This window comes from Hydractinia symbiolongicarpus, chromosome 8 (genome assembly GCF_029227915.1).
Source record: "Hydractinia symbiolongicarpus strain clone_291-10 chromosome 8, HSymV2.1, whole genome shotgun sequence".
Classification (NCBI taxonomy): domain Eukaryota; kingdom Metazoa; phylum Cnidaria; class Hydrozoa; order Anthoathecata; family Hydractiniidae; genus Hydractinia; species Hydractinia symbiolongicarpus.
Genome location: NC_079882.1, coordinates 22,376,971 through 22,403,446, shown reverse-complemented (window position 1 = coordinate 22,403,446; position 26,476 = coordinate 22,376,971). Strand labels below are relative to the sequence as shown.

Genomic DNA, 26,476 nt, shown 5'->3' with positions numbered 1-26,476 from the left:
CTCGCCAAAAAAATGCTTAACTCGAAAACAAGCCAAGTACGTGCAAACCCAAGTAGGGCTTTGTGTCGTAATTGGGTCAAAATCGCAATTTGCTTACAACGTTATCACGTAAAAGAAATTAAATTAAATTTAGGACTAAAAATAAGATACATACATTATCATGTTAAAAATTGAAGCCTTCAAGTGTTCTTAAAAATAAAAACCTGAGTAACATAACCATATTAGCACTTTTTCGTCTTTTGACTCGTGTTATAAGTAAAAGGCCATGTAAAACCGACAAAATTTTAAATTTTTTAACCAACAAAAAATTTCTGTTTTTATAAACCAACCTCGTCCCCAGGACTTGATAGGGTTTTAAAAAGCCTAACAAGTCCTGGGGACTAGGTTGATAAAAAAAACGTGTTATTTATTATAACTCAGGTTTTTTAGATGGTCGGCGTATAAATGGAGCTTCTTAACGTGAGAATATAAAAATCATAAATAATGAATAAACATGAAATGGAAAACCTTTGTTGCGTCCGCAGAATGAATACAAACTGAAATCGACAACCAGTTGAATGAGCGAAATGTAATTTTAATATTTTTTAACTATTTAGAATTACAGCTTATCAAAAGGGGGTTCTTTTTTATTAACAGTTAATTTCTCAGTTATACACGCAAACAAAATTATAATGTATATACTAAAGTTGTTGGTTTTATTTTATTTTTAATTAACATAAAAGAAAATACTTTCTTACAAACTTTGTTTTTTTTCTTCAGATTCGAAAACTTTTCTGTTCTGTTCTTTTTTCATAATTTTTTAGCATCAGTAAAGTTTGGTTTGTTCGGCCACACTAGCAATCATACCCCCTTGTCGAGTTGAATAATTTTAGGTAGATACTTTCTTTTAAATGAAACACTTTTAATATATCGGAATAGAAGCAAGACGGATAAAAATGTGGAGTCAATTTTTATTTTGTTGTTGGCTTTATATCAGTTTTGGAAGTTGTGTGCCATTCAAGGGTAAGAAATCTTACTTATTTTCATGTTTTAATAAAATTTAAAACACTTAGACTTTACGTTGGTTAATTTTGTGTTTCCAAAAAGTTTTTAATTACTTGGTCCAAGGCCATTTATTTATTAATTTATTTTCTGAGATTCATATCGCAAATATATATATATATTTTCTCATATGTTCCATATGTTTAGCGATTCTTTTTCTTTTAACTTGAACGATTGTAAGAACACAAAATGGAACGAAACCTTTGTTTTTCTAATTTTTCCACCTTAATATTGTTTAAGGCGTTCTTAGAAAAAGCAAAAGCAGTGGCGAAATATAAGTTAAAACACAACCTCGCACAATATTAATTCGTTTTATATTGTTCCTAACTTGCTCAAAAATTTTCTGACTACGAAAGTTTTGTTATGAAGACATGGTAAATAAATTTAACGTCAGCTTTTTCATCAAAATTGCGTGTGCGCAGGCGCATAATTTTGAATGCAATATTGGACCTGGGTATGCCGTAAATAAACTATTCACTTAAGCAAGTGCATTGAAGTTATAAATATTAAAAATATTCAATAAATGTTTGTTATTCTGTTTATTGCTAAGCAACAGGTTTTGCACGCACGCTCAGTTCTTAATAATAAGAATGCAAAACTTGATAAGGATAACATCAAGAAAATTGGGACATACATAAAAATGGCTTGTAAGAACAGCTGTCTAAGGCGGATATATTGCCTCACTATATTTATTTATTTATTTCCACTAAGATTTATTTTCAAAATTTATCTTTTACGATGGGTGTTTTCTCCATTCGAGCAATAAACTCTAAACAATCTTCAGAGAAAAGGACTGGGAATGATATTGTGCTCAAAACCTTTTTTAGGATCTCCAGATGAAAAAGGGGAGTTATGTGAGATCAGTGCATCCGATAAATGTCCGTACCAGCCATGTTGCGGTTACATCAAGTTCTTCCCTTCTTCTGTTCATCGTGTTCTTCAGTCGGTAACCGGTTGTGTGTGCAACAAAGACTGCCAAAGGTTTGTTTAAGATAAAATAAATTAAAATACATCCTCTTCAGTTAAATTTGTTGCAGCTACTTTCTACCTTCTTTTTATGATGTCTCTGTGCAGGAAACGTATGCCATGCAAACATGGAAAATGCGACACAATTAAAGGAAAATGCGTATGTGAACATTGCTGGAGAGGACCACAGTGTGATAAGTTCGGTACTTGAAACTTTTAAACATTTGCTTAATTTTTTGTTTGTTTGTGTTTGCTACTTTATACTTTCACAATTGAATGACAATCTGGAAAGGAGCAGTTTTAGACCATTGAGGTGTTCTGCTTAAAGTGATAAAGCATCGCTTTAGTCTCTGTGTTGTATTTTTACAAGATTCTTCACTAAGGTATTAAATTATATACCGTTTCAGCAAACAAGGCTAAGCCAGTGGTTACAACTAAGAAGTTGCACGTTTTCATTGAGCACACTCATCCGATAAATATACCTGTCGCCACTATCACAGCAACAGACAAGGACAAAGAACTGTGCAATAAGAACTCAGATTGCCCATGTGGTGACCTTGTGTATAAATTGGATGGAACCTCGGAGGAATTTGAGATTGATAGAGACAACGGTTAGTGTGAGATGTAAATTCGCCTATTTTTAATTCTTCAAGCGGAATTTTTATTATTGTTGTTGCATCCCACATCACTTTCAAAACTTTTTGAAAAGATATTTTTTAACTGGAAAACTGAAATCCGAAATTTTAAATGTGCTTGAAAACTTTTTCGCCAAATTATCTGAATTCTTTTTCACATCACATCATTTTCACGTTATACTATGTATAACAAACATATTCATATTTTAGGATCGTTATCATTGAAACAGCCCCCAACACTCAAAAAATACGACTTGGTTGTGACTGTTGAAAATGTTGGAGATGAATATACTGACAACAAAGCGATATTGAAGGTGGAAGTTTTGGTGCGTGGTCTTTTGGATGAAGAACTACCTGTTGTACATCATCGGTCAAGAAGAGCGGTTTGTAATTTTGAAAATTTGGACATTTTCCTATGTTAAATGTCGCAAAACGTTTGACATATTAATTTACATACCTTGTCTTTTTTTCTACTCGCCATACTTTATTTCGGCTAAAATATTTTGTTATTAGATTGCTACCGCCCATCCTCTCTTGGTGGAAGCCTCTCCATATTTGGAAACATCCTATTACTTCAACAAAGGGGACGAAATATCATTCAAGATAAAAATCACGTACAACGGAACCACTGGAAGTAACGTTGACTCAATCTTAGTTAACGTGACCAGCAGATGGCTAGTGTTAAGTAATCCAGTTGCGCATGAATTTACTTCCGCTACTATGGATAATCAAGTTGCAAACTACGCTAAAGACACATTGACTGCCACTTCATCATTTTATGGAAATCTTACTGGAACCGTAAAAGATGATGTTGCGCCATTAAGCAGTCTATCTTTGGATATCACAGCCAACGCCACCTTTGAATCAAATGATGTGATAATCACTTCAGTTCAATCAACACCAATTGTTTATGCCGTTTTTCCAGAAGTGAATGTGTCAAGGGATCATAGCAACAGTGAGTGTCACGAATTAAGCAAATACAATTATTATAAACTTACTTTCTCCATAATACCTTCTTTATATTTAGTTGTGGATGTTTATGGTAGCCTCGGTATGAAAATGAGTATCAGTCTTCCTGTTCTTAACTACTCTCTCCTTGTTGAATTGACTACAAATGTCGAAAACTATGTTTTCATGGAAATCAAAAATGTTACAATCGCTTTTATTGGTTACAATGGAAACGGAGATGCCATTGCACATTCTTCCCAAGGAAATGGTGAAACTGACCAAGTTGTGATTAACTTCGGTTATATAACGGTAGGAAATTTCCAACTGGCTTTCTTTAACTTTTTAACTCATGGTATTTACTTGCACATAAAATTATTTAGATTCCTGAAATGTTACATGCTTCTGAACGAAATATTGTTGTGTCTTTTGATGTCAAAATTAATGATCATCCGTTGGTTGCAAACGGAAGTGCTCATTGGTTTGGAGTTGGGCTTCAAGCTGGTCCCAGTGCATTATGGGTTGAACAACAAGGAATCCAAGTGAAGAAAGTAGGTTCAAGTTATAAAGGTTTTTTTTTACATCTAATGAAGATTTAATTGGTAATCGTTGCTTTTTTCAGGTGGAACCAGCATTGGAGTTGACTATTACCAGAGAACTGTTAGGAAACTTTACCCGATTGTACATTGATGAAATGGTTACAATAACATATAATATCTCTCACGCCAACACGTCATTGACAACCGCATACAATCTCAACATGACGCTTTCCACTGAATATTTTTCTCTTACGGAAGTGCTAGAACCAAAGAATAGCTTTAATCAAATAAATGCAACAACATTTGCAATTGGCTTAAACGCTTCTAACTTAAATCAAGGTAAAATCAAAGTGCCTTGTGTTTAACTTAATCAGCAAAAAATACTTCTGATACTATTGATAATAAATATATACGTATTTCGATTTTTTTATAGGAAGCATGATTGTGGGAAAAATAAAAATGACGTTATTGAAAAACATCTCTCCCCTTCTTTCTGTTCCAATTACCATGGAACTGAACTATGAAAATGGTGACAGGGTGGCGAAACGGCCGGTCGTGAACACATTTACTTCAATTACAACCGGTACACCACTCATTACGTATGAGATGATAACTCAGCCGGATGTAGTCACGCCTGGAATGAGAAGAACATTCACAATTACCATTCTGCTTACGAAAATGCGTTCACCCATAGAGGTGGAGGTACTGAATGTCCATTAATTTTCTTTGGTTGTTAGTTGATTGTTGGTAAATAAAATGCAAAAAATTGTTTAAAGTAGGAAAACAAATATAATAGTTCGAATATTAATACAATAAATAACAGGTAAGTGATTTGATGCCTAAATTATGATTTTTTTGCGATATTTGATGTAGATTGTAATGCCTGTGGCAAATGGCTCACCAGTAATGGCGATATTATCATATGAAGTTATAAGTATTGGGAGTAACATCATGGGTTTAAATAGTTCAGCGACTCCTACTTTTGTCACCACAACAAATCACACGTCTTTGAAAGATCAAGCTAATATCAACCTGGGCACCGGTATTAACGAATCGCCCTCAACTACGAACTCACCTGTCAATCAAATCAAATTAAGATTCGAATCAATTGTAGTTGAAAATAGCAACTTAACAAACTGTTCTACTTATTGGGTAGGGGCTGGGGTTATTGGTAAGCCTAAGATGGTGTGGATTGGTCAAGTAGCGATCAAACCATACATTTCCAGCAACAGACGTCCTGATGTGAACTTAATGTATAACTCTACAAAGATCGGGTGAGTAAGACGTTTTTTAAGAAAAGGCAATTGTTGCGCTAATAAAATGCAGGCGGGGTTGTCGAAATGTTGAGTGTGCTTAAGACTCGTTTTTATGCAATAGATAATTGACTAGGAATAAGCGCTCCCCAAATGTGCAGAGTATGCTGCTGCATACTCCGCACATATGGAGCGATCAATAAAAAACAATGACCAGCATGCAACATTCTGCACTCAAGTTTGACTATTTAACAAAAAAACTAAAAATATTTTGACGACATTATATTAAACCTACCATTCCAACGCGTTCACCATTAAAATTATATTTTTAGCAGAGACATATATACTTTCAATTTGATCATGAACCATACCGAGTCGTCCGATCAAGTCGCTTATAATGTCACGTTTGAATATTTTCTTCCACCCTATTTGGAATTCGTGAACTCGACGACATCAAGTTTGGTACAAAAAGTAGCAGGGAAGACAAGATATTCGGTCAGTTCTCCTTTTTTTTCTCTTTTTCTAAAGATTGAAATCAAACTTTAATTTTGTCTTGAACGCACTGTATAATATATGGAGCGGGACGTCATTATAATTTTTTATCACTTTTCAATAAGCCCATTACTGATCTTAAGATAATAACCGTTCATCTTCTTTTCTGAATAACAAATTTTGTTTCGACGTTTTTACGCAGATGGAAGAACTGTTTTTCACTTCGGAAATTACACATTCAATTGTTGCAAGACTTCACAAAGAGAAGTCGCCTCAGACAGGCAAGGTAAATTTTGAGGTACCACTACGCTTAGAATACACAAATGCTGAAAATGCTGAAAAATGGCAGTACTGGAAATCTGTGCGTCATTCGATGGAGGTTTTGAGCAGAGCACCGATTATTCCAAAATCTGCACGAGCAAGGCCTAGTAAGTGTTCTTTGCGTAAGTTCAAAATTTTTTTCTTTTGTTTTCTGTTGTAGGCAACTTTTACAAATACTTTCTTCTTAGATTATTATGGCAGAGGCTTCTACATCGATACTAAATCAGGTCATGTTTACGTTTGCATGAGTCAGCATGTTATGAGGTGAGCGTTTATCCAATCTTGTAGAGATTGTGAAATCGTAAAGCTTGTGAGTGTATCTTTTTCTTTATTCAGCCAAACTCCTGCTTGTTATCACTCTGATGATGATGGTGCAAAGTGGATAGGTAATATCAGTAATTTTATTTATTGCGGTCTGATATACAACATAGCTACACTGCAATTTTATTCAAAAAATTATTGGAATGAATGGTTAATTTAAAAGATCATACCCAGAAGCAATGATTTACGGCTTTGAATATTATACTCACACATAATTTACAGTGGGAACCAAAAAATTGTAAGCATAAGCGTATCATAATCCCTTTTGCTTACAAAAAGTACAAACACATTAAACAAATATTCAAATGATTCTGGAGACCCACTGCTTCTTTCACTAAGAAGCGAAAGAAGCAGTGGGTACGAGTTTGAAACTGTTACAAATTCGTTAATGACCTGTGAATTACCTGTTTGATGGAGACAGTAGAATTGTTTAAAAAAGCTATTGATAAACTTGATCGATGCATTGATGTGAAAGTAGGCAAATGTGTCACTCAAATACAAGTAATTTTTTTTTTCGTGTTTTATTTTTGATTTCCGAAAAAATGATGTGTTCGCTATAGACAGGTGTTTTTCAAAAGAAATGTTTTCATGATTGCGAAAATTTGCGTCCGCTTTAAAGTGTCCGCTATTTAAAGGGATTTCTATGAGGCTATTACCATGATTCGGCCAGTTTCTGTAAAAAGGGTCCGCTATATAGCATGTCCGCGTTAGACTTTATAACCTACTGATCTCCACTCTCCACCGTTTTATTACTTTAATTAACATTACATTATTTTGTGTAGCACTGGACAGCAGAATTGGAAGTGTTCTTGGTCATGACAGCTCTCGCGTTCTTCATGCGATAGCACGAAATCAAGTCACCTATATGAAGTACAACACAACAGAAGACGAATGGTATCCCATCGTTGATAGTGCCTTCACAATGGATGCTGTCTTATTCAAAAATGTTGAAGACGCAACATGGATCGAGCCACAAAACTCACCACCCCCAGAATTCACCGGTGATTTATTCGGAAAGCAATTTACAGGTAAAAATCCTATATCTGCGTTTTTGTCGCGGCCATTGAACTTGTAAATATTTTTTACGACATTTTTTTAGGTACTGATGATGGCTTATTTTACAGACCGAAAATTGGCGATGCGTGGGTGTTGAGAGCAAGGTGGAGATTAAAATAAATACAAACAGACTGTCGGGATATTTTTTAGGGTTTGTTAAACGTAAACTCTGGAATCATCTCATATCTCAATTTGATATACCTACTTGTGTAAATACTATTTTAATTTTTTTCAAAACAAAAAAAATATCTTCATTTACTCTAATGAGCGCGTACAGTACCTCCCATATCATCCCATCCCACCCACCCACCCACCCTCTCCCTTTCTTTATTTTACATTACCATATATACCAAACGAACGTTGTTAAAATGGTCGATTATCCATAGAGTCGTTAGTTAGCTTGTATTTTGATAAAAAGAAATAAAACAACTATTCCCTCTTTTTATCATGGCTGCACTGATACTAATAGTTTCTTTAATAAGCCTGTCTCTGACATGAACGCCTGTCTGTACCAAAGATTTGAAAATCAAATCCCCAAGGGGTCATTCAATTAAATGTTGTTTGGAATTTCTTTGTATATATTTATTTCTCTGTTTTGTGTTGTTGTTTTTGTGTTGTTGTTTTTTGAATGACGATTGAAGTTTTTTTTATACTAAATTTTAAAGAGGGTCGTACAGCTGTGACACAACTGCTGTTTTTATAAGTTTATGATGCCCAGAGATAAGAAGAACAGCAATGTTGTGGTGCAGTGTTATTAACATAAGGACGTTTATTATACGTATTATTAAATGCACCAGCATAATTCGGATTTTTTTTTCACTTAACAAAACATAAATAATTATTATAAACAAACTCTGTGTTTTTCGTATTTATTTCCAATATAAACCTTCTATGTGGTTATACATGAATTCACTGCTTACGTAATGGAACAACACGAACGTTGATAACAATGGAGGAGCGTGCACCAAAAACATCAGTGGCTTCACAGGTAAACTTTCTCGAATCTTTAGGACTGGCATCGGTTATTGTGTAGCTTAACACCCGTTGTGAAGGAGAATCAGTAACTTGGTGGGTAAATCTTGAACCCCCTAAAAACATGGCGAACAGCACTATTATTCAGAAATTAATTGAAGTCCACTATTAATCACAATTCTATAAAAAAATGTTAAGAAATTTTCCTCTTTCAACTCCCTCTAATTCCTCCATTTCCAAAATTTAATAACACTATTTCTTTCAGTGTTTTTTTTTTCATTTGGAGCTGTGTTTGTCCCGACATAATAAGCAAGCGTTTATCTCTTTAATAAAAGCCGTATTTTATCTGTCTGTCCGCGATAGGCGACTCCCGTGGCGGAAACACGAAATGCGATATACAAAGGACGGGCGACCCCGTGGATTTTTCCACGAGTTAACGGCTAGTCTATGTTATAATACCCGTATGCGTCTGTCTGTCACGCAAAATGGTACCACAAATAGCAAGATGTACGCCATGCGATATAAAAAGAACAGGCGAACCCGTGGATTCTTCCACGGGCTACCGACTAGTATGACAAAATATCTAATCAATACCTGGAAACACTAACGGTTTGATATTCCATTCTAATTTTTGTGGCGGTTGTGTGTAAGACACGCACGAAAATGTTACGTTATTTCCCGCCAACACTGTGACGTATATGCTTGGTACAGCTGCCAATGACTTGGGCATTTCTAAACAAATCCTGTACTGTTATTTTTTTTTTTAAATTAATTATCAATAAGCTACAACATTTTGATTATTCTATGTTCAAAAATACATAAGTATTTTTTAAGTACATACCTAAACACTCAGTTCTTGATATGGCTCCTTTATTTTGAGCAGACGTTCCTTCGGGACACCGAGTACAGGCTGTTGAACCATATCCATAACTGTAGAATTCCTTTTCACAAGCAATACAACCTCCATTCCGAAAGTCAACAAAACCAGTAGGCGAATGAAATCCAGCCGGACACATTCCTAAAGAACGTGCATTATAACAACTTAATTTAAAATTTACTTAATGTTTATGCGCATGCGTAGGTTTTATGACATTTTTTACATACCTATACATGCATCCTGGTTTACATTTCGCGTCTTCTTCGTCCCAAATCCCATGGGGCATTTTTTACAAGCTACTTGACCTTCCTCATCTTGATAAGTATGTTTAGGACAAGAGACGCATTTATCTTTCACGTGTTGAGTGCCACGCGGGCATTTACCTAGTATATAGAGTTGTGTGGAAATTAGTATGGTCTATTAACAGCTTAAGACAAAATGACTCAGTAAGCAAAATATACTAACCGCATTTTGGTGTCCCACTTTGGTCTCTATAGTCGTACGTCATAACACTTCCTCTGGGACACTTTTTGTCCCCCTGCGGTAGTGGGATTTTATCTACAAAAATTGCGAAAAAATGTCAACTAACATTATTGCTCCAAAAAGGTCGTAACAGATCAAAAATTAGCACGGTTTCTTCTAAATAACTCACCAACACAGTCAGGAATTCTCTCAACGCCTTGAAAGTTTCCATCAAAACACATCCAAGCGTTTTTCATCCCGAAAGGTGGTGACTGGTGGAAAACCTTTCCATCTGGACATTGCGCTGTACAAAATGCGCTTACTGGACTCATTGAAGTGCAATATTTTAAAATAGTTTGATCTCCACCCTCGATGCAGTCAAACGAGCAAGTAATAACTATGACATATAAGACATTTACTAACAAAGTAGATATTTTATGTGTTTACTGCAAATTGTAAACTATAAGAGAACGTTCTACCTTTAATTACAACAGTAAATTCGCACGTCGCCAAATTACCGTTTACATCTACGGCGTCGTACAACACATTAAACGATGTCGGTGGATAATATTCATTATTTTTTTGTGTTTGTCGGATTTTCTTTATTCCAATATTATCAACAAACTCTGGTTCCTTCCATTTGACAAACACTTTACCAGTCCCCTTTGTTGTGTACAACATATCTTGTGGACAGTGCTTTATCACTGGTGGACTGGTATCTAATGATATAGTAACTTATGATATAAGCATTTAAAGGAGAAATTGTATAATCCTGAAATTTTTTAAGAACGACAGGAATCAAATTATAACAAAAAATCAAAAAGCCAACTCTTCTTTATTGTACTCTTTGTCAGTTTTTGAAACTTCGTTTATGAATGTGGAAGTCCTGTTTTGCTACATTAGCATGCGTTTAAATTTTTATCTCATTTCAGATAAAGAAGTCCTGTTTTCATGACATTACGAGCCTCGCTTTTAAGCAAGGATCAAATATGACATAGGTAATTGGATAAACCGGCTGCGGGTTAATATGCATTCGTAAATTTTGGACTTTGCCAAATAATTTATCTTAGTCTATCACTAGTCCAAGTTGGCTGTTATACCTTTAACGTGTACGCGATATGTACAGCTAGCTTCATCGCCTACTTCATTTTTTGCAAACATTTTAACTGTAGTGTGTCCAAGAGGAAATTCGTAGTCTGCGCTTACGTAAGGTGGATTGGATCTGATGTTTTTGTCATCCATATTAGAAATTACGCCAATGTAAGCAGCGCCTAACGAGACTTTATTTTTATTTATCGGTAAACTGATCGCAACATCCTCTGGACACTCGATCTTTGGTACTATAATGAAAATTTTTATTTAAACCAGATTTTTCTAGATAACACATCAATTTACTGCAAATATTCACACTACTTTTGCAACGGTTTGCCCTCCATCATCTAGAAAGTTTTAAAGCATAACCTGAAACAGGTTTTGTATTGCATTTTTAAATTTTTGTTCAATAAATAAATGCAAGGCGTAAAGATTCTTTGTTAATCCTTATTCTCATGAAAAAAAAAATTAAATTTTAAACTTACTTTGAATACAGTGAGGCTTTGCATAATCCACATATTCTTTATTGTTACATTTTACAGTATGATTGCCAACCAGTTTGTAACCATTGTTGCAATAATACGTACACGAGCCACCATGCTGTATTCCTGTTTTGGTGCAACTGTACGGCACCAAGTAGCCATCTTCTATTGTTTGGAGTTTGGGGCAGAGTGTTGCTATGACATGAATTTATGAAAAACTATAAAAACCTAATATTATCATTATTTTTGCAAACGGTTTTACATACAATGCTGTAAAATAACAAATAGCCCAGCACTTTGAAAATTTTCTACGAAAAAAAAAAACTTACGAATACAGTTGGGTGTGACAGATTTTGTGCCGGAAGACGAGGTCCAAATTCCATTGGCATCACACACCATAGTATCAGCACTATTCTCGTGCAGAGTGTATCCAATGTGACAACTAAATTTACATGTATCTCCGTAATGTTTTGCTCCAGGAGTTAAACACGAATTAGGAGAAACGGTTACTTGACTATCTGTGAGGGTCAATGGGAAACACTTGCGAGCTGTAAAAAAAAATGTTAACTCAAAATTTCACCTCGTTCTTACTTAAGCATCTTTACTTGGGTTAAACATCGACATGTCGTAGAATTTAAACTCTAATAAGTGAAATGGAAGTATTTGAAAACACATTGTTCTTAGTTCAATTAGGTGGTTACCAAAAATCGTAAGCGAGCGATTTTAGTGTCTGAAATAAGATTTCTGCATGTGATACTACCGATCCCTTTCATACAACTATCGCAGAATAAGCAACGAGATAATAGGGACTTAACGAAAAAGGAATGGGGACTATCTGCAACGACGTTGTCAATAACTTTTTACGAAAGCGCGTCATATGAAAAACGCGCCAAAAATTGATTACGAATAATTAAACGAAAGCGACAACGTAAAAGCAAAACAAATATGGCTGCTGTGAAAATTACAAAAATTGAGAAACTGACAAAAAAACTAAAAGCAAGCCGTTGAACACACAAAAAGGAAAAAAAACACTTTTATTCTTTTTTTGCCTGTTTTAATTAGTACTCTGTTAGTTTTAACATTTTTAGTTCGTTAAAATATTTGACGTTCTACCCACACCCTCTTGATTTACACATGCCCTTTAAAAAATAGTGATATTTTCTCTGTCGTGGATGGGCCTATCCTTGTTTTGTAAGGTCGTTAGTTACAAATAAATTATGATTTCTATCAATTCAACGAAAATACTAACGACTGCATTCTTGATCAACTGTTGCATTTCTTTTGACGTAACCTTCTTTACATTGACATTCATAGTTTCCACTAATATCAAAACAGCGCGAAGTTGTTTCGTTGCACGGGTTGTACTTGCACTTTCTTGCCTCTACAAAATAAATTTTGCTTATTTATTTATTTGTTCGTTTGTTTGTTTACTTTCTTTAACCGTTAAAAATAGCAAAAAATAAATCTAAAATTTATTAGCAATTTTTTGTTACCTATACAACTTTTGCCGTCTGCAGCAAGTAGGAAACCTTTTTTACACTGGCACTTATAACTTCCCTTTGTGTTCTTGCATATTTGTTCACAATCATTGTGATCGATTGAAGCACATTCATTAACGTCTGAAACATAAAAAATGCTTAATGGGAAAAACTGTTTCACACAAAAACACATCTCTCTAAGAATAAGCAGTCTTTGTATTTCGTTTTAGATGATGTCAATCAATTCTTATTATTTGCTTTACTGGAATCAAATTTTAAACAGCCATTTAAAACCCTCATGCTTACAAGCAGGGTTTGCTTATAAATACTTTTTAAAAGCACTTATACCAAATACTTGTTTTTAAATCTAAGATCTTTCTGCATTGAGCAAATAGTTTGGCCCCGATCTCTCCCTCCTATAACCTTTCTTTGTTTTGAACTATATTTCTATTTCAACAGACATTTCTGTCTATTGAGAAATCGAGTTCGAAAGGCAGAGAGTGAGAGAGTGACGAGACCACATCCTCGATAAGTAAATGAAGAAAAACCTTGGCATGGAAATCCAGCATATCCTTCGTTGCATTCACAGGTATACCCTGGCATCGTGTTCACGCAATGAGCATTTTTTTGACCATAGCAATCAGTATAATTTGGATGGTAACATTCATTGATATCTAAAAGATAAAGTTACAATGTTCTTGTGAAAGACAAGCACTAAGTTGCCACGTATGTATTGACGCTATCAGAGGTTTTTTTAAGGCTATCGACTGGTAGCCTTATGGTAAAACGTTCGCTTTCAGTGCGGAAGGTCTTGCTTTCAAACACCGGCCAGACCAGAGACTATGAAAATGTGAATCTATTCTTTCTGCTAATCTTTCAACATGAGAATAGGATTGATATCTTAGGAGGATGTCTAGTTGAGCGGTTGCTGTACTTGTACGGTTTTCGTAGCTCAAATGTGATTTTTAAATGCACTAGGACCCCATTCGCAGAACCCTCGTTGATAGCAGTACTAATAGGAACTGCAGAGGCTATCCTTGGTAAATAATTTCAATAATAATAATAATAATAATTACCTTCACAGGAGTCTCCGATCGGTTCAAATCCTTCTTGACACTTACAGATGTATCCACCTGGAATGTTTTCACAAATTTGAGCTGGCTTGTTGCAATATTCTTCGCACTCGTTGCGATCTAAAAGTATAGTGGCGTTGCTCATTGTTCGGATGCCGAATGAATCATAAAATGATGGCACCATTGAACATATGTCTGCATCAGAGCGTTTAAACAAAATTAACAGGGGTAATAACCAGTGACGTTAATTTAGGGATAGCGTAGAGGGAAAAATAAGGGAAATGAAAAAGAGCATAAAAATAATGATTTTTTCGAAACAACAAACCTATGCATAGGTCAACTTTTCCATCATTTATTGCATGAAATCCTGCTGGGCAATCCTCTAAATAAAAACAAACAAATAATTATAACTCCGGTTACATTCCCTAAAACAAAGAAATTAAAAATGAACTTTTACCTAATGTAATTTCGTATGATGATTTGATTTGCATATGTTTCTTAAATGTAGTGTAAAAGAAAGCGCGATAAGTTGTTTGATTGTATTGTATACGTATCTAAAGTGTGCCAAAGTTTATTATCACAGATTTTCAGTTATACCGACACTTGTTAGACTTTCTCTACGAAAATAGCCTTCTTTTTGTTCATAAATCGTGCTAAGGTCTATGAATAATAGTTATAAGTGGTCTATGGCTAAAAACGCCAGAGATATTTTCTATGGGTTAAATAACGGTGCAAAGAGAAAAAGTATTTGCTTTTTTGTCCTCAGAGCTCTTCGAGATAAGAGCTATGGGGTCAAGAATAAAATGATTTTTTATCTACCCATGCAAGTTTCCAGTGGTCAATAACTCCGCTTCCTTGCGCTTTTCTGACTCGTACTTCTACACCTGATAAACCATCAAAATCTTGTGGAGATAACAGCTCTTCATGGTCAATACTAAGGAGATGCAAGGAACAAGTTTTGTATGACAGTCACTGTGAATTAAACACAAGAAACTAAACACTAACCTTCCTCTTTCGTAAACACCACCTTTTCCAGACACACATTTCCATGGTGATTTTTTTCCTTGGCCATCTTTGTATCCAGCCAATCGAAAGCATATGCTGCTATCAGTGCCGGCAAACAGCCAATTAGACGTCTTTATTTCCATTCCATATCCTAATTTACATAACAAAATTAGAGAACCGAGGATTATATTTTTAGATTCTTACATCTATACGTTTGAGAATAGCTGAAACAAGAAAAATTAGGAAAAACAGTGTATTAATTTTAAAAAAAATTATGTACTAACGTTTTCCTTCTGGTATAGCTAGCACACATAACAAACCGTTGAGCACAATCAAAGAAGCTCCTATTAAAGCCACCATGTTGCAAATTTGATTTACCTCATTTGAGAAAGGCAGTACTTTATAAGGTAAAGGTTTGCATGATATGAACCGGATGATTATTTGCCACCTCAAGTGGTTTACATTTTGTTTGACCAGCTTGCGGAAATAAATAGATCAAGCATAGGGTGTTAATGATTTAAGATTTAAATTTAAAGTGTTGTAATTCAAACTTGAAATATTAAACAAAGCTGTCTTTAAACACCTTGTGTTTTGCATGACGTAGTTGTGTATCTGTAGAAAAAACAACCTGCACTGCCTGTGGAAATTGCAAATATGGAAAATAAAAGCCCCTATTTGATTATGATATACCTTTTACTGTTATCAGGATCGCTCACGAAGTGTATTCTTACCTGGCGCCGTAGCTTAGTGGTTGTAACTCTCGCACTTTGTGCGGGAGACCAAGGTTCGATTCCCCTTGGCGGCGATTCAATAGGGACGTGAGGAAAATTGTCAAAATGGAACACTGTGTGGGCCTTTGGGTGTTGCAGGGAGTTGTCTGATAGAGCGCGAACACTAATTGGGCCGGCATAACTTAAAATGTGCATAATAACTCTATGACTCCCCATCTAAGCCATGGCCCTTCCTGGAAATAATAGACAGGTGGTATTTGTAAGACTAGCCATGTAAAACCTTCACATGTATCTATCTACGTTTGTGTTGATTAGTGGTTGTTATTTCTGTCATCGTCTTGGCTGCTGATGTTGTTATTGGTAACGTCATCATCGCCGTCGGCATAATCGTTGCTGTTGATGCTGACACCGCAGTGACCGTAATCGCTGGGTTTTTTTATAAAAATAAATGTTATGACATAAGTAGTCTCTTCCTTACCCCCGTCCCCACTACTTTTGTTTAATTTTTTTTATTTCAAAATATTTGCTGAAGCTTTAGAACCAAAGAAATTTCAGTACAACAAGGCCAAACACGTTTCTAAAGTTGGGATACGAGAAACTAGAAAAATTGCTTGAAAAATTTAGGGGACTTATAGAAATGATAGAATTTAATAATAAAAAACGGAAAAAAATCTTGTATTTTTCCTTTTGTTCATTTAAAATTACATTAACGGGTTCCCGATAACAGCTTTCACCACCGTGCAATGTCTGATTATTAATTTTCTATTTGGTAAATATACCGGGAGGTTCTAGGAATAAGTTAGACTTTAAAATAACTCCCAACAATAACTCGAGATATCAGACAAGCATATTTACATTCAGTCTCCATATCAATTACCAACAAAACTGCACCTGTTAAATTCTTTACAAAATATATGAAATTAAAAATAGTATCTGCTGGCAAAAATAAACTGTCGAGTACGTGTCAGAAAGTTATATCAAGTTGAAAACAAGTTTCGCGAGGAAACACATTAACACTTAAATTGCATTTGTGATTTTAGTATCACGAATACCTGGACAAAAAATAATACCTTTGAAGCATTTTGCGTATTTATGCAGTGAAAACAATCTAATTCTCGAATATTTCCCCTTGCACTCAATTAAAGGGGTCTATTTGAAAAATTGTCCGTCTCCCCGTCACCCATCTTATTTGGAAAACTATTTAGCAACCCATGGAAATCATCACTACAATCTGCGTCAGTGACTTTATCAAGGTCTTCTTAATTTTCATTGTAAACATTATAAAAAAATCTTCTTAGTAATCATTGTAACATGCTTAACTAACTTCTAACTGCTCAAAATTTTGTCACTTGAGACAGATTCATAATTTAGGCTGACAAATAATTTACTTTTTCAAATTTTAATGACCCAAAACACAAAAAACAATGCAAAGTTTGAGAAGATTACAAGACTTCCACAATCACAATTACTGCTAAATGTATAAAAAAATCAACGAAACTTACTGCCTTCGGTTACCGGTGAATTGTTTTTGTGGCAATGTGTTAAAATCTACTTTTTCAAGCATGATTATTTGGCGGCCAAGAAGTTCTTCACGAAAGTTTAGAACGATAATTTATTTCATTCGGTGTTTTTACGCGAACCAATTTGTATCGTATGGAAAAAATCTGATTTCAGGTCAATTACGATTGGCGAATTCAGAGGGCGAATTAACCACGAAAACGGTTTTTAATTTCGTCGCGAAACAAAAAACAAAATCAACACGTGACATATTTAAAGTACTAAAGGCAAAGCATTCTAAAAGTTTTCCTGAAAATATACACTAATTACTGCGCGCATGCTCGGATACATTCGCGTCCAATTCTTTCAAGGAAATCCATCTTTACATATTTCGAAATTTTATATGACTATTTCGGAAGGCTTTTAAGCAATGTCAAAGGTTACCTAATGAAAGGTTAATCTAGCTATATAACTTTTGTTTTAAGCACACAATTTGGTAGCGAAGCAACCTTTCTCACACTAGTAGCTATAAAAAAGTAATTGAAGATAGCACAAACAACTCTAGTGACGAAGCATTAGCATTAATGACTTCCTAGAAAAATCGAGTTTTACTAAGTTTTTTTAACCCACGTTCTTCTTTCCATAATTAAAAAAAAAAATCGAGTTATTTCAAAGAAGTATAATTAACACTTACAATAAATCTATATATCTAAATATACCGGTTATGACTGAATCGAATTCGGTCTATAATGTTTCAATTATGGGCAACCTAGTTTTTCTAAGTTAGCCAGTATACTGGAGGATTGAGTGCAACATTCATATTAAACTAGTCGTTAGCCCGTGGAAAATCCACGGGTTCGCCTATCCTTTTTATACCGCATTGCGTGCTTCTCGCTACTTGCGCAGCTAAGCTACCATTTTGCGTGACAGACAGACAGACAGCCAGACACACAGACAGACAGACAGACGTATACCGGTATTATAATATAGATTATAATATAGATGCTTCATTACGAAAAATCACGTAAAAAATACATAATAACATTGTTTTGACGTTAGTAATTTGTTTGAAAATATACAAAGGAAACTAAATTATGTGTCGGAAGACAAAGATGCCGGATTCTTTTATTTATATCAACTCTAATTTTAGCCTTGAAATCAAAGCGTATAAGAACATTGATATATATTTGTTCAAATCCAATCTAATTTTAGAAACTTATCACTTGGACCCTTTTAAAATTTATTATAACCTGTTACAAATGGAAATGAGGGAATGCCATGACAATAAGAACTACAACAAACAACTATATAGACCAGTTTTTCTTGATTGCGTATGCCTTCTCAGGGTATTCTTTATACGTCATTAAATGTCACGGCAAGTAATTTTACATTGCCTCGATTATTACAGCACTTTCTTATTTTTTAGTTTTAATTTCTGTTAGGGTCATGAAGAAACTTTACTGCTCTTGTTTTGCATTTAATCTCCTTGCATTTGCATGACATGGCGAGGTGTATCTCGAAGTCTTTATATAAACTCGATTGCCCGGGACAATGAAGAGTCACAATCTTTAAACTTTTTTCATCAGGGAGACAACCTCTACATAATTGAATACCGTTATTGTATACTCCTGCGATGTGTGGAGACCAGGCTGTGAAGCATTGACCAATGCATGCACTGCTGGTAATTGTTTGATTGATGCATCCTGGGTAATGGATAACTTGTTTAAGTTTGTAGGATCTGCAATCTTGGGGAAAGCTTTTCTCGTTAAGTTCAGCTGAATGAATAATCAAGTCATGCAGGATGAAGTTGATGCATACGACGCTGATTATATGTCTCATCTTGTGCTGCTAAAAATATAGAAGGGAGCTACATTAGAAGAAATTATTATCATTTTCATCTTCAGTGAGTATCAGATGGGAGTCTATCTTGTTTTCCATAAGATTTTTTTACGCTGATTGGACAACTTGAACGTATATTCAGTTTAAAGAAGGTAGTCTACTGTCTTTAATGGACGTAATACTTAAGAATTCCAATTTTCAAACTAAAATACGACAATGTAAACCTACCTTTAAAAGAGCTGTATTTCAAAATGATTTCAAAAAGTAAATTTTCAACTTTTCGCATATATGATATCTTTAAATGTTTGTTCACATCAATTTTCATCTGTTTGGTAAAAAGTTAAACGATTAATTTGCAATGAAAATATGACTTAATAAATTGCTCTGTTAAATCAAAACACTTTGAGCGACTTAAAACGTAATCCGTCGTATTTTGTTTCATTTCAATCATGTTTTTGACATCTTAAAAGGATAATGATATGGTTAAGGTAACAAAAACAATTCTTTACTTTGGTCGACATCTGACTCGCGTGTCTGCCAGTTGTTACCAGTGAGACATTCCATGTTGTGAACAAAATTGTTTTTCTTAACCTTCGCCACAACATCAGTAACTGTTCTTAGTTGGCAGGAAGTGTTTATGTTAGATTACAAATCACTGTTTTTACTTTACGAGATGACAAAAACGCTGTAAGAAAATGTTTTCTCTGAAAAAATAATAAATAGCACTATTTCTTGCTTTCATCGACAAATTTCTAAGAGTTTATAATCTTAGTGAAGGGTGTACATGTCGTGTTAAACGAGTATGGCGTTATTTAATTTGGGAGTAGGGCGTTAATTTGATTTGGGCGTTAAATTTTAAAAGTGACTTAATTCCTTAAGTTGTGCGAATCAAGAATTTTAATGCTATTTGCAGTTTTGAAAGAAATATTTGATTCTGTTTAATTAAGTTTTTATGATTTTATTAGAGTTTGATTAGTTCTTTCTAATTAACACAGCATTCGTCTTATTTACCCGGTATCATTGCTTCCAAATTATGATGCAAATTTAAGTGATAAAAGATAAAGAATATTTACTATAGTAATCTATACCAATCTGCTAACTTCATTTATCAAAACAGAAAAAAAAGTTTTTTAGGTCACAAATGTTTCCAGAACGACGTCAAAGTTGAAATTTCCGTGTTTGGAATAAAAAAGAACACTATCTTTGTTGTTAAGTAATTCTAGTCTGCAAAATACATACCGTAAATCTTCCAATAATCTTCCTAAGACCTTATCTTAGGACAGAAATATTGAATTCCTCTTATATAAAAGCTTAGACGCAAACGATAAAAAAACACAAAATAACAATTCAAAGCAAAAAAACCCCAATTCAAACTAATCAATGAGCGCAAGGCCAGCACAGGTACATCATACTGTCTCAAATATCCTAGGAATTAAATATATTTGTTTGGGTGAGTGAAGCAATTCGCTTAAAACATCGAAAAAGGTAGTGGTTTCCAGATACTGACCACGTGGATGTAGAAGAATAGAAGTAACCAATCAAACATCTCGGTCAACATCCTGAACGCAGAAAATTCGATTTCGATCCAGCGTAATTCTTTAACACATTCTTTCAATTTTCCGGTGGTAAGAAAAAGCACACTGGATCTCCCGGCTAGGATCACCTGGGTACTATGAAAACACATAATACTTGTTCAATTTGTGGCAGCCGTTCTAAACAGAATACTGGTATTCTTGACATGTTCTTATCGCCGTCCCAATGTCCGAAAAGTCTCTCTGGAAACGAAGATGGAGATTCAAACGACATTGCAATTTTGGTTCACAAAAACTTGAAAAATAACATGTCTCTAACACAGCCTTTCCTTGTTTTGATAGAAATTTTTTTAAGCACTTTTACCAATATTTTTTTGTTTGACTGTTCTAAGGTTTAGTGATTTACTTCTGCCATTTTGAATACGTCATGAGGAAGTTGAACATATCGGAACAACATCCAGGTTAAACAGTGAATGTCAAAAATGGGAAAATAAACTGCAAAAAAGAAACAATTAAGTCGTATTAGTCATGGTTAGAATATGGGAGAAAGTTCTGAAGAGGATATGGCAATCGTTTATTAAGCTGGTCGTGCCTCTAGTCGTTTGTTTTAGAAAATAATAACGAGACTAACGCAGGTAAAATATTGATGTTGATTCTGAGGTAAATCTTACTTTGCAAAATCTAAGAGAATGCCTACATTGTATTTCGATTTGAAGTTGCTTATATTTCTCTTGGTGTTTAAGAAATCAGTTACAGATTGTGGTGATGTTTATGTGATGTCCTCACAGAAGTCAAACATATGGGGACTGCTATCTTTAACTTATTCAAAACCGATTTTTAAGTACAATTATGATATTATTTTTCTTGAAAATGAAATTCGTGAGCAGGTTTTATTGAATTCTGACAACAAAATTGGATACGCTACGGTTGATGTTTGTGACAGGGAAGATGTTCTTACTAAAGCTGTTCTTGATATCATTTTTAGTCCGACCAAAGTAAATGTTGTATTCAGTTACATGCCATTCCATATGTCTGTACTTGCTGCACAGTTATTGATAAATGAAAAGATTTATTTCATCACAACGGTTACAGATGAAATCTTCCCCCAGAACTTGGAAAATTTGCCTCATGTTGTCGTTAGGCATTCTTTATCTCCAAAACAACATTGGTCCTTGTTGGAGAAAAATGCTCTTGAGAGAAACATTAAGGATATTACATTTGTAATAATTTGTGACAATAAAAAACAGTGTATGAAGGATGTACACTTTAGGTCGCAAAATATTTGTGTCAGGACGATCTTAGTCAATGCTGACGATTCTGAAAAGTCGTTTGACACTGATGTTTTTAAATACGTCCAGAGTACATATTACGTATTTTTTGATTCCCCCAAACTTTTGAAGTTTCTTCCAAATGGAACACAAGATGTAAACGGAAGAACTTTGTATATTGAGGAAACAAAATTTGTCGTTGAGAAATGCAACTTGCTATCACTTATTTTGAAAAAGCATAATCGCTTTTGCGAAGTTGAATATTTACGCCTAACAGATGATAATATCTACAGACTAACCATTACCTTAGCGATGGCATACCTAATGGAGATTGTTAATTGGTTCCAGGTAAAATCAATGGCAAAATCTGAAGCCTTTCTTTACGGAAATAGTACATCTTGTGATAGGCCAACATGTCCATTAGGAAAAGAACTAAAGTATGGGAGTTATTTTGAAAAGAGAAATATCAATCGCACAGCATGGTACTGCAGGACGTGTGAAGGAAATCGTGTGAAAAATAAAAGAGGAGATGGACCGTGTACACCATGCAATGTCGGTTTTAAAAGCAACAAAAATAAGTCTCTTTGTTTCGATCCCTATGAAGACAAATATCTCAAGCATTCAGATAAAGAGCTTGTCATTCTATACTGTCTTTCAGGTATTTTAATCTTACTTGTGAGTGTGGCGATTTTCGTTTTTATTTTAAATCGTAAAAAGCTTATTATACGATCGAGCAATTGGCGAATTTCAGTCCTTCAAATGATTTTATATATATTAACGATTACTGCATTGCCAATTTTATTTGTTGGAAAACCAAGTGAATTCATTTGCACTTTTCGTCCACTTCTTATCAGCGTACTGCAATCCACATTCGTTGGTATAACATTCAGTAAATTGCAGAAAATAATCACCGTCTTTCAGAAGAAAAACAAAATGATGTATAAGGATGTAGTATTCATCACAGCCACAGAGTATCTCATTGTCTTTCTTGTACCAACATTTGACTTGTGTATTGTATTGATCGCCTTACAGAGCAAACAGTCTGCTGTAAGCGAGACAATTTTATACAATAAGAGATACAGTTATTGCGCTTCCGATGTCTATATACAAGTTCACTATGGATACACATTTTTGCTGATGTTATTTAACGGAGTACAGGCGTTCAGATCAAGGAAACTTCCAACTCTTTATAAGGAGACCTTTAGCACCATTTTTGTATGCTTTTTATCCAATCTACTACTGGGCATTGAAGTACTGATTTTCTACAGTCACCATAATCCATACAAACAAACTTTATTAATCGCATGCTCCGTACTCGGATCAGTGGCAATCAATTTTGTGGTTCAGTACTTTTATCGTATATACAGGGTACTTAAAATAGCGGATCAAAAAGTTGACAGGAAATTTACCAAGACAAAAGAAGTATCATCTCCCAATGTCAAAACCACTTTTGTTTGAACAAAAAAAAGCACAAAATAAACCTCGTTTGTTGTCTTTGCCTCCATAAAAAAGAGCAGAAAAGCCCTGGGAACTATGTTTGTAAAGGAGGACGATATTGAGGTTAAGTATCCGCAGAATAAAGACAAAGAAACTAAAAAAACATACAAACGCATCCGTTTTATAAAGATAGTGTCTAGCTAAATATATAGCTAATATTTTTTTGTTTTTGCAGAATAGAAACAAGAAAATATTTCTATTTTTGTCTATTTTTTGTGGCTTCTGGTCAATAATAATACTTTATTGCAATAAAAGAATGACAGTTTTATGGAGATGCTGCGAATAATCGTTTCAATAGTAAATAAAAAAAGCAATTCTATATGTAACAAGTTGAAATGTGTTATAAAGGAAGTGTGGAAATTTTTATGTGGAATGTCACTTAGCAAGTATGATAATTTTCAACACGATAACGGGACAACCCCCCAAAGCTCTATTTTCACTTTTTGATATTGGGACGATGGAGTCCTGGGAACGAGGCCCATATATCGCATACTAATGTATGCCTTAACTAGCCTTGCAATGACTGAGATTTATGGATTAACTTATGAAACAGAGGTAAATTGCTCATGCATGTACTCGAATGGCATACACTTCAACCTCGTTCCCAAGGCTCCTTTTATTTTGTTTCTTGTATCGGAGAGATGGCATACACTAATGTATTATCATTTTATTTTTTTATATGCTTTGTCATGACGTTTTGTTAATTTAAATTACTTTGTTGACTTAAAATTGACGTAAAATAAAAGAAAAGACGAAATAAATAAACCTTTGTATTTTTTAAACTAAAAAAGCCCTGTCGTCGTTCTGGCATTTTTCAGTGACATGGAATATCGTTGAATCTTCTTTTGTGCCCAGACTCAAATTTGTGGTAAGGCTAGTAAAAAAGAAAGACTCGAATTTTTCGCAATTTAAAATATCGTAAAAAAAAAGAGAAAGAAAAGTACCCCCTTCTGGCTAACAACTACGTTCTCAAAATGCGTTTTTTTGTAGATTAAATTGGGAAAGGTTTGCAACACCTTTTCATCGCATCTTTTTTTAATGGTGGTGATACGCAAATCAGAAGCGTACATTTTATATCACAAATATTAACCCAGGTCGACGTACGTTTTTAGATATGTGACTGTCATCAAAATATTATGTTTTAAAACATTCTTCCAGCCTCGTTCCCGGGACTATTTGTCTCTCATTGACACTGGGCTTATTGGTTAGATCTGACGAAAAATGTTCGTCTCAGCCCCGTGCCCGGCATGAGAAAAAAGACAACAGGTCCTGGGATTGAGGTTGACATTATCCGTGATCCGTCGACTTTTGTTTATCATCTTGATAATTTTCATAATGGTAGAATAGTAGCGAGAAAAAAAGTCGTGGCAAAATGAAATGGATTTCAAAATCTAAATACTTATGCTACTAGATTTTCCATATTTTCTGAGGATTTGTACTGCCCCTATTGTTCCTAACAACCATTGTTATTCTGGAATTGATGAGCAGTTTGGCTCCACATTCCCAGTCCATTTGCACTTGCTGAGAATCGCTATGTATGCTATCCTCCTTCACCTAACCTTTATTATACTTTAATAAAAAGATAAATGTTAGGTCAGCAGATACATATATATACAGGAAATGATAAATTGGTGTAGTTATACACATATAATTAATTGTTCAAATTTATTCTCTTGGTCTTGGATCTGAATTACCATTCTTGAATTTTTCTGTTCATTTTTAACAAAAAAGGCCAACATATTTTAACATCAGAATTTATTTAAACATGAAATTTTAAGTGTATATGCTTTATACAACCTCCTCTATAGGTTTATATTTGAAATAAATATATTTGATGTTTTATGAAGAAATAACTATGCAAATGAACTGCATGCAATGAAAATGTTCACTTCAGTTGAATATTATGGTCAAACTCTTATAAAATTTAAATTCAGAATTTCCTATCTGATATATACGATGGCCCCTATGGCTCACTTCTCTTCCAATTGAAAAACACATCTCTTCTTTGATCAAACCAGTTCTCTTCTGTATTCTCACACTTCTCTGGGTGGCCTCAAACTTTCTTTTCGCAACTTAAATTAAAAATTTGGTCTGTAATTTTACACCTATGGTTTATATATATATTTTTTTCACTTTTTGCAAGAAGTATACTTGGCTAACACGTACTTACTTTACGGACAGCTTATTGTAGCAGGTCCCGAAGCATGTGCATGAATCAAATAATATCAATTCAGATTAGTAGCAGAGTAATCAATTTTATTTATCAATAGACACAATAAATGGCAAAATAAATAGCTGCCCAAAGATCTCAAAGTCATGGTAGTGCCAACCAAGCAAATCACATGTTTTTCTTAACTATAATAAATTATGCTTATAAGAATATTAGGCTGGGATTCTAGGTTAAAAACAATAGTTCTTTTGTTAAGAACAATAGAATAATAATAATACTGACCAGCCTGGTTAGAATTTAGTGGGTGTTATATATTAAAAAAAGTAAAAAAAATGCCTCAATGGTATACCACAATATGTTTTTATCTAAAGTATGTGTAGTGGTCCACTACACAAATTTTTTGGAGAGTCATTAATTACTAAGAACACTTGTTTGTCATTTATTCATCCGTTAACTATTATATTTCGAAAACACAAAAATGTCTGGGGACAAGGGTTGTCATTTATTCAAAAACTTGAGTTATCAAAATCCAGCTCAATCAATATTCCAGACTGATTGTATATGTATAGCTATATCTACGATGGCCCCTATGGCTCACTTCTCTTAATAAAAACACTTTTCTTCTTAGTCAAAACACTTCTTTTCTTTCCTTGGAAATCTTCTCTTCCGATCGATTTAAAACAGGATTGTAGGAATTGAAAACCAGGCCTTATTTCGTTCTAAAAGTACCTAAACATGTTGGTATGACATTTACACAATGCAGCATTTTGTTTTACAAGCATCAAAAAACATTGTATGAATTTTAAACATATAACGTTGTATTTGGTTCTAAAACCATTAAAACAAATTTGGTAAAATTTTTTAAATTGCATCCATATACTATACTTCGTTTAAATCTTTTGTTTTGGCTTGGCTTCATGGCTTCATATTGA

At 34.3% G+C, this 26,476-nt stretch overlaps 3 protein-coding genes across 4 annotated transcripts; 1 reads left to right on the top strand and 2 right to left on the bottom strand.

Moving 5' to 3' along the window:
* The first annotated feature begins 774 nt into the window (after positions 1-774).
* On the top strand, positions 775-8,421 carry LOC130654555 (uncharacterized). Of its 2 annotated transcripts, none has more exons than XM_057457167.1 (17): positions 775-1,002; positions 1,869-2,022; positions 2,116-2,210; positions 2,415-2,618; positions 2,853-3,025; positions 3,156-3,597; positions 3,670-3,899; positions 3,971-4,138; positions 4,210-4,465; positions 4,560-4,828; positions 5,000-5,400; positions 5,715-5,874; positions 6,074-6,299; positions 6,381-6,456; positions 6,529-6,578; positions 7,296-7,541; positions 7,613-8,421. In XM_057457167.1, exons 1-17 carry the CDS (start codon positions 936-938, stop codon positions 7,687-7,689), a joined length of 3,294 nt encoding a protein of 1,097 aa, XP_057313150.1. In that variant the 5' UTR covers positions 775-935; the 3' UTR covers positions 7,690-8,421. The 2 variants fall into 2 exon arrangements, with proteins under 2 accessions (XP_057313150.1, XP_057313149.1); XM_057457166.1 differs by having other exon boundaries at positions 779-1,002; positions 5,712-5,874.
* Position 8,422: 1 nt separating this feature from the next.
* Positions 8,423-15,453, bottom strand: LOC130654556 (sushi, von Willebrand factor type A, EGF and pentraxin domain-containing protein 1-like). Its single transcript, XM_057457168.1, has 19 exons — positions 15,295-15,453; positions 15,011-15,161; positions 14,825-14,939; positions 14,463-14,559; positions 14,331-14,387; positions 14,009-14,125; positions 13,481-13,606; positions 12,948-13,073; positions 12,704-12,835; positions 11,784-12,002; positions 11,458-11,649; positions 10,981-11,220; positions 10,360-10,599; positions 10,071-10,277; positions 9,884-9,976; positions 9,646-9,801; positions 9,383-9,559; positions 9,136-9,273; positions 8,423-8,657 (listed from the first exon to the last, which is right to left on the bottom strand). The coding sequence occupies exons 1-19, from the start codon at positions 15,368-15,370 to the stop codon at positions 8,479-8,481; spliced, it is 2,838 nt and encodes a 945-aa protein (XP_057313151.1). The 5' UTR covers positions 15,371-15,453; the 3' UTR covers positions 8,423-8,478.
* Positions 15,454-18,666: 3,213 nt separating this feature from the next.
* LOC130653849 (gremlin-1-like) lies at positions 18,667-19,402 on the bottom strand. Its single transcript, XM_057456350.1, has 2 exons — positions 19,306-19,402; positions 18,667-19,013 (listed from the first exon to the last, which is right to left on the bottom strand). Exons 1-2 carry the CDS (start codon positions 19,400-19,402, stop codon positions 18,667-18,669), a joined length of 444 nt encoding a protein of 147 aa, XP_057312333.1.
* Positions 19,403-26,476: the final 7,074 nt, after the last annotated feature.

Excerpts from the sequence above, each read along its gene's own strand:
- LOC130654555 (XM_057457166.1), top strand. The coding sequence starts at position 936 with ATGTGGAGTCAATTTTTATTTTGTTGTTGGCTTTATATCAGTTTTGGA. Across the intron at positions 2,619-2,852 it reads TGAGATTGATAGAGACAACG|GATCGTTATCATTGAAACAG; the intron begins GTTAGTGTGAGA and ends TTCATATTTTAG. Across the intron at positions 6,457-6,528 it reads ATGAGTCAGCATGTTATGAG|CCAAACTCCTGCTTGTTATC; the intron begins GTGAGCGTTTAT and ends TTCTTTATTCAG.
- LOC130654556 (XM_057457168.1), bottom strand. The coding sequence starts at position 15,370 with ATGGTGGCTTTAATAGGAGCTTCTTTGATTGTGCTCAACGGTTTGTTA. Across the intron at positions 15,162-15,294 it reads AGCTATACCAGAAGGAAAAC|GATATGGAATGGAAATAAAG; the intron begins GTTAGTACATAA and ends TATGTAAATTAG. Across the intron at positions 9,802-9,883 it reads AAGTGGGACACCAAAATGCG|GTAAATGCCCGCGTGGCACT; the intron begins GTTAGTATATTT and ends TCTATATACTAG.
- LOC130653849 (XM_057456350.1), bottom strand. The coding sequence starts at position 19,402 with ATGAAAATTGATGTGAACAAACATTTAAAGATATCATATATGCGAAAA. Across the intron at positions 19,014-19,305 it reads GAAATACAGCTCTTTTAAAG|CTGAACTTAACGAGAAAAGC; the intron begins GTAGGTTTACAT and ends TTATTCATTCAG.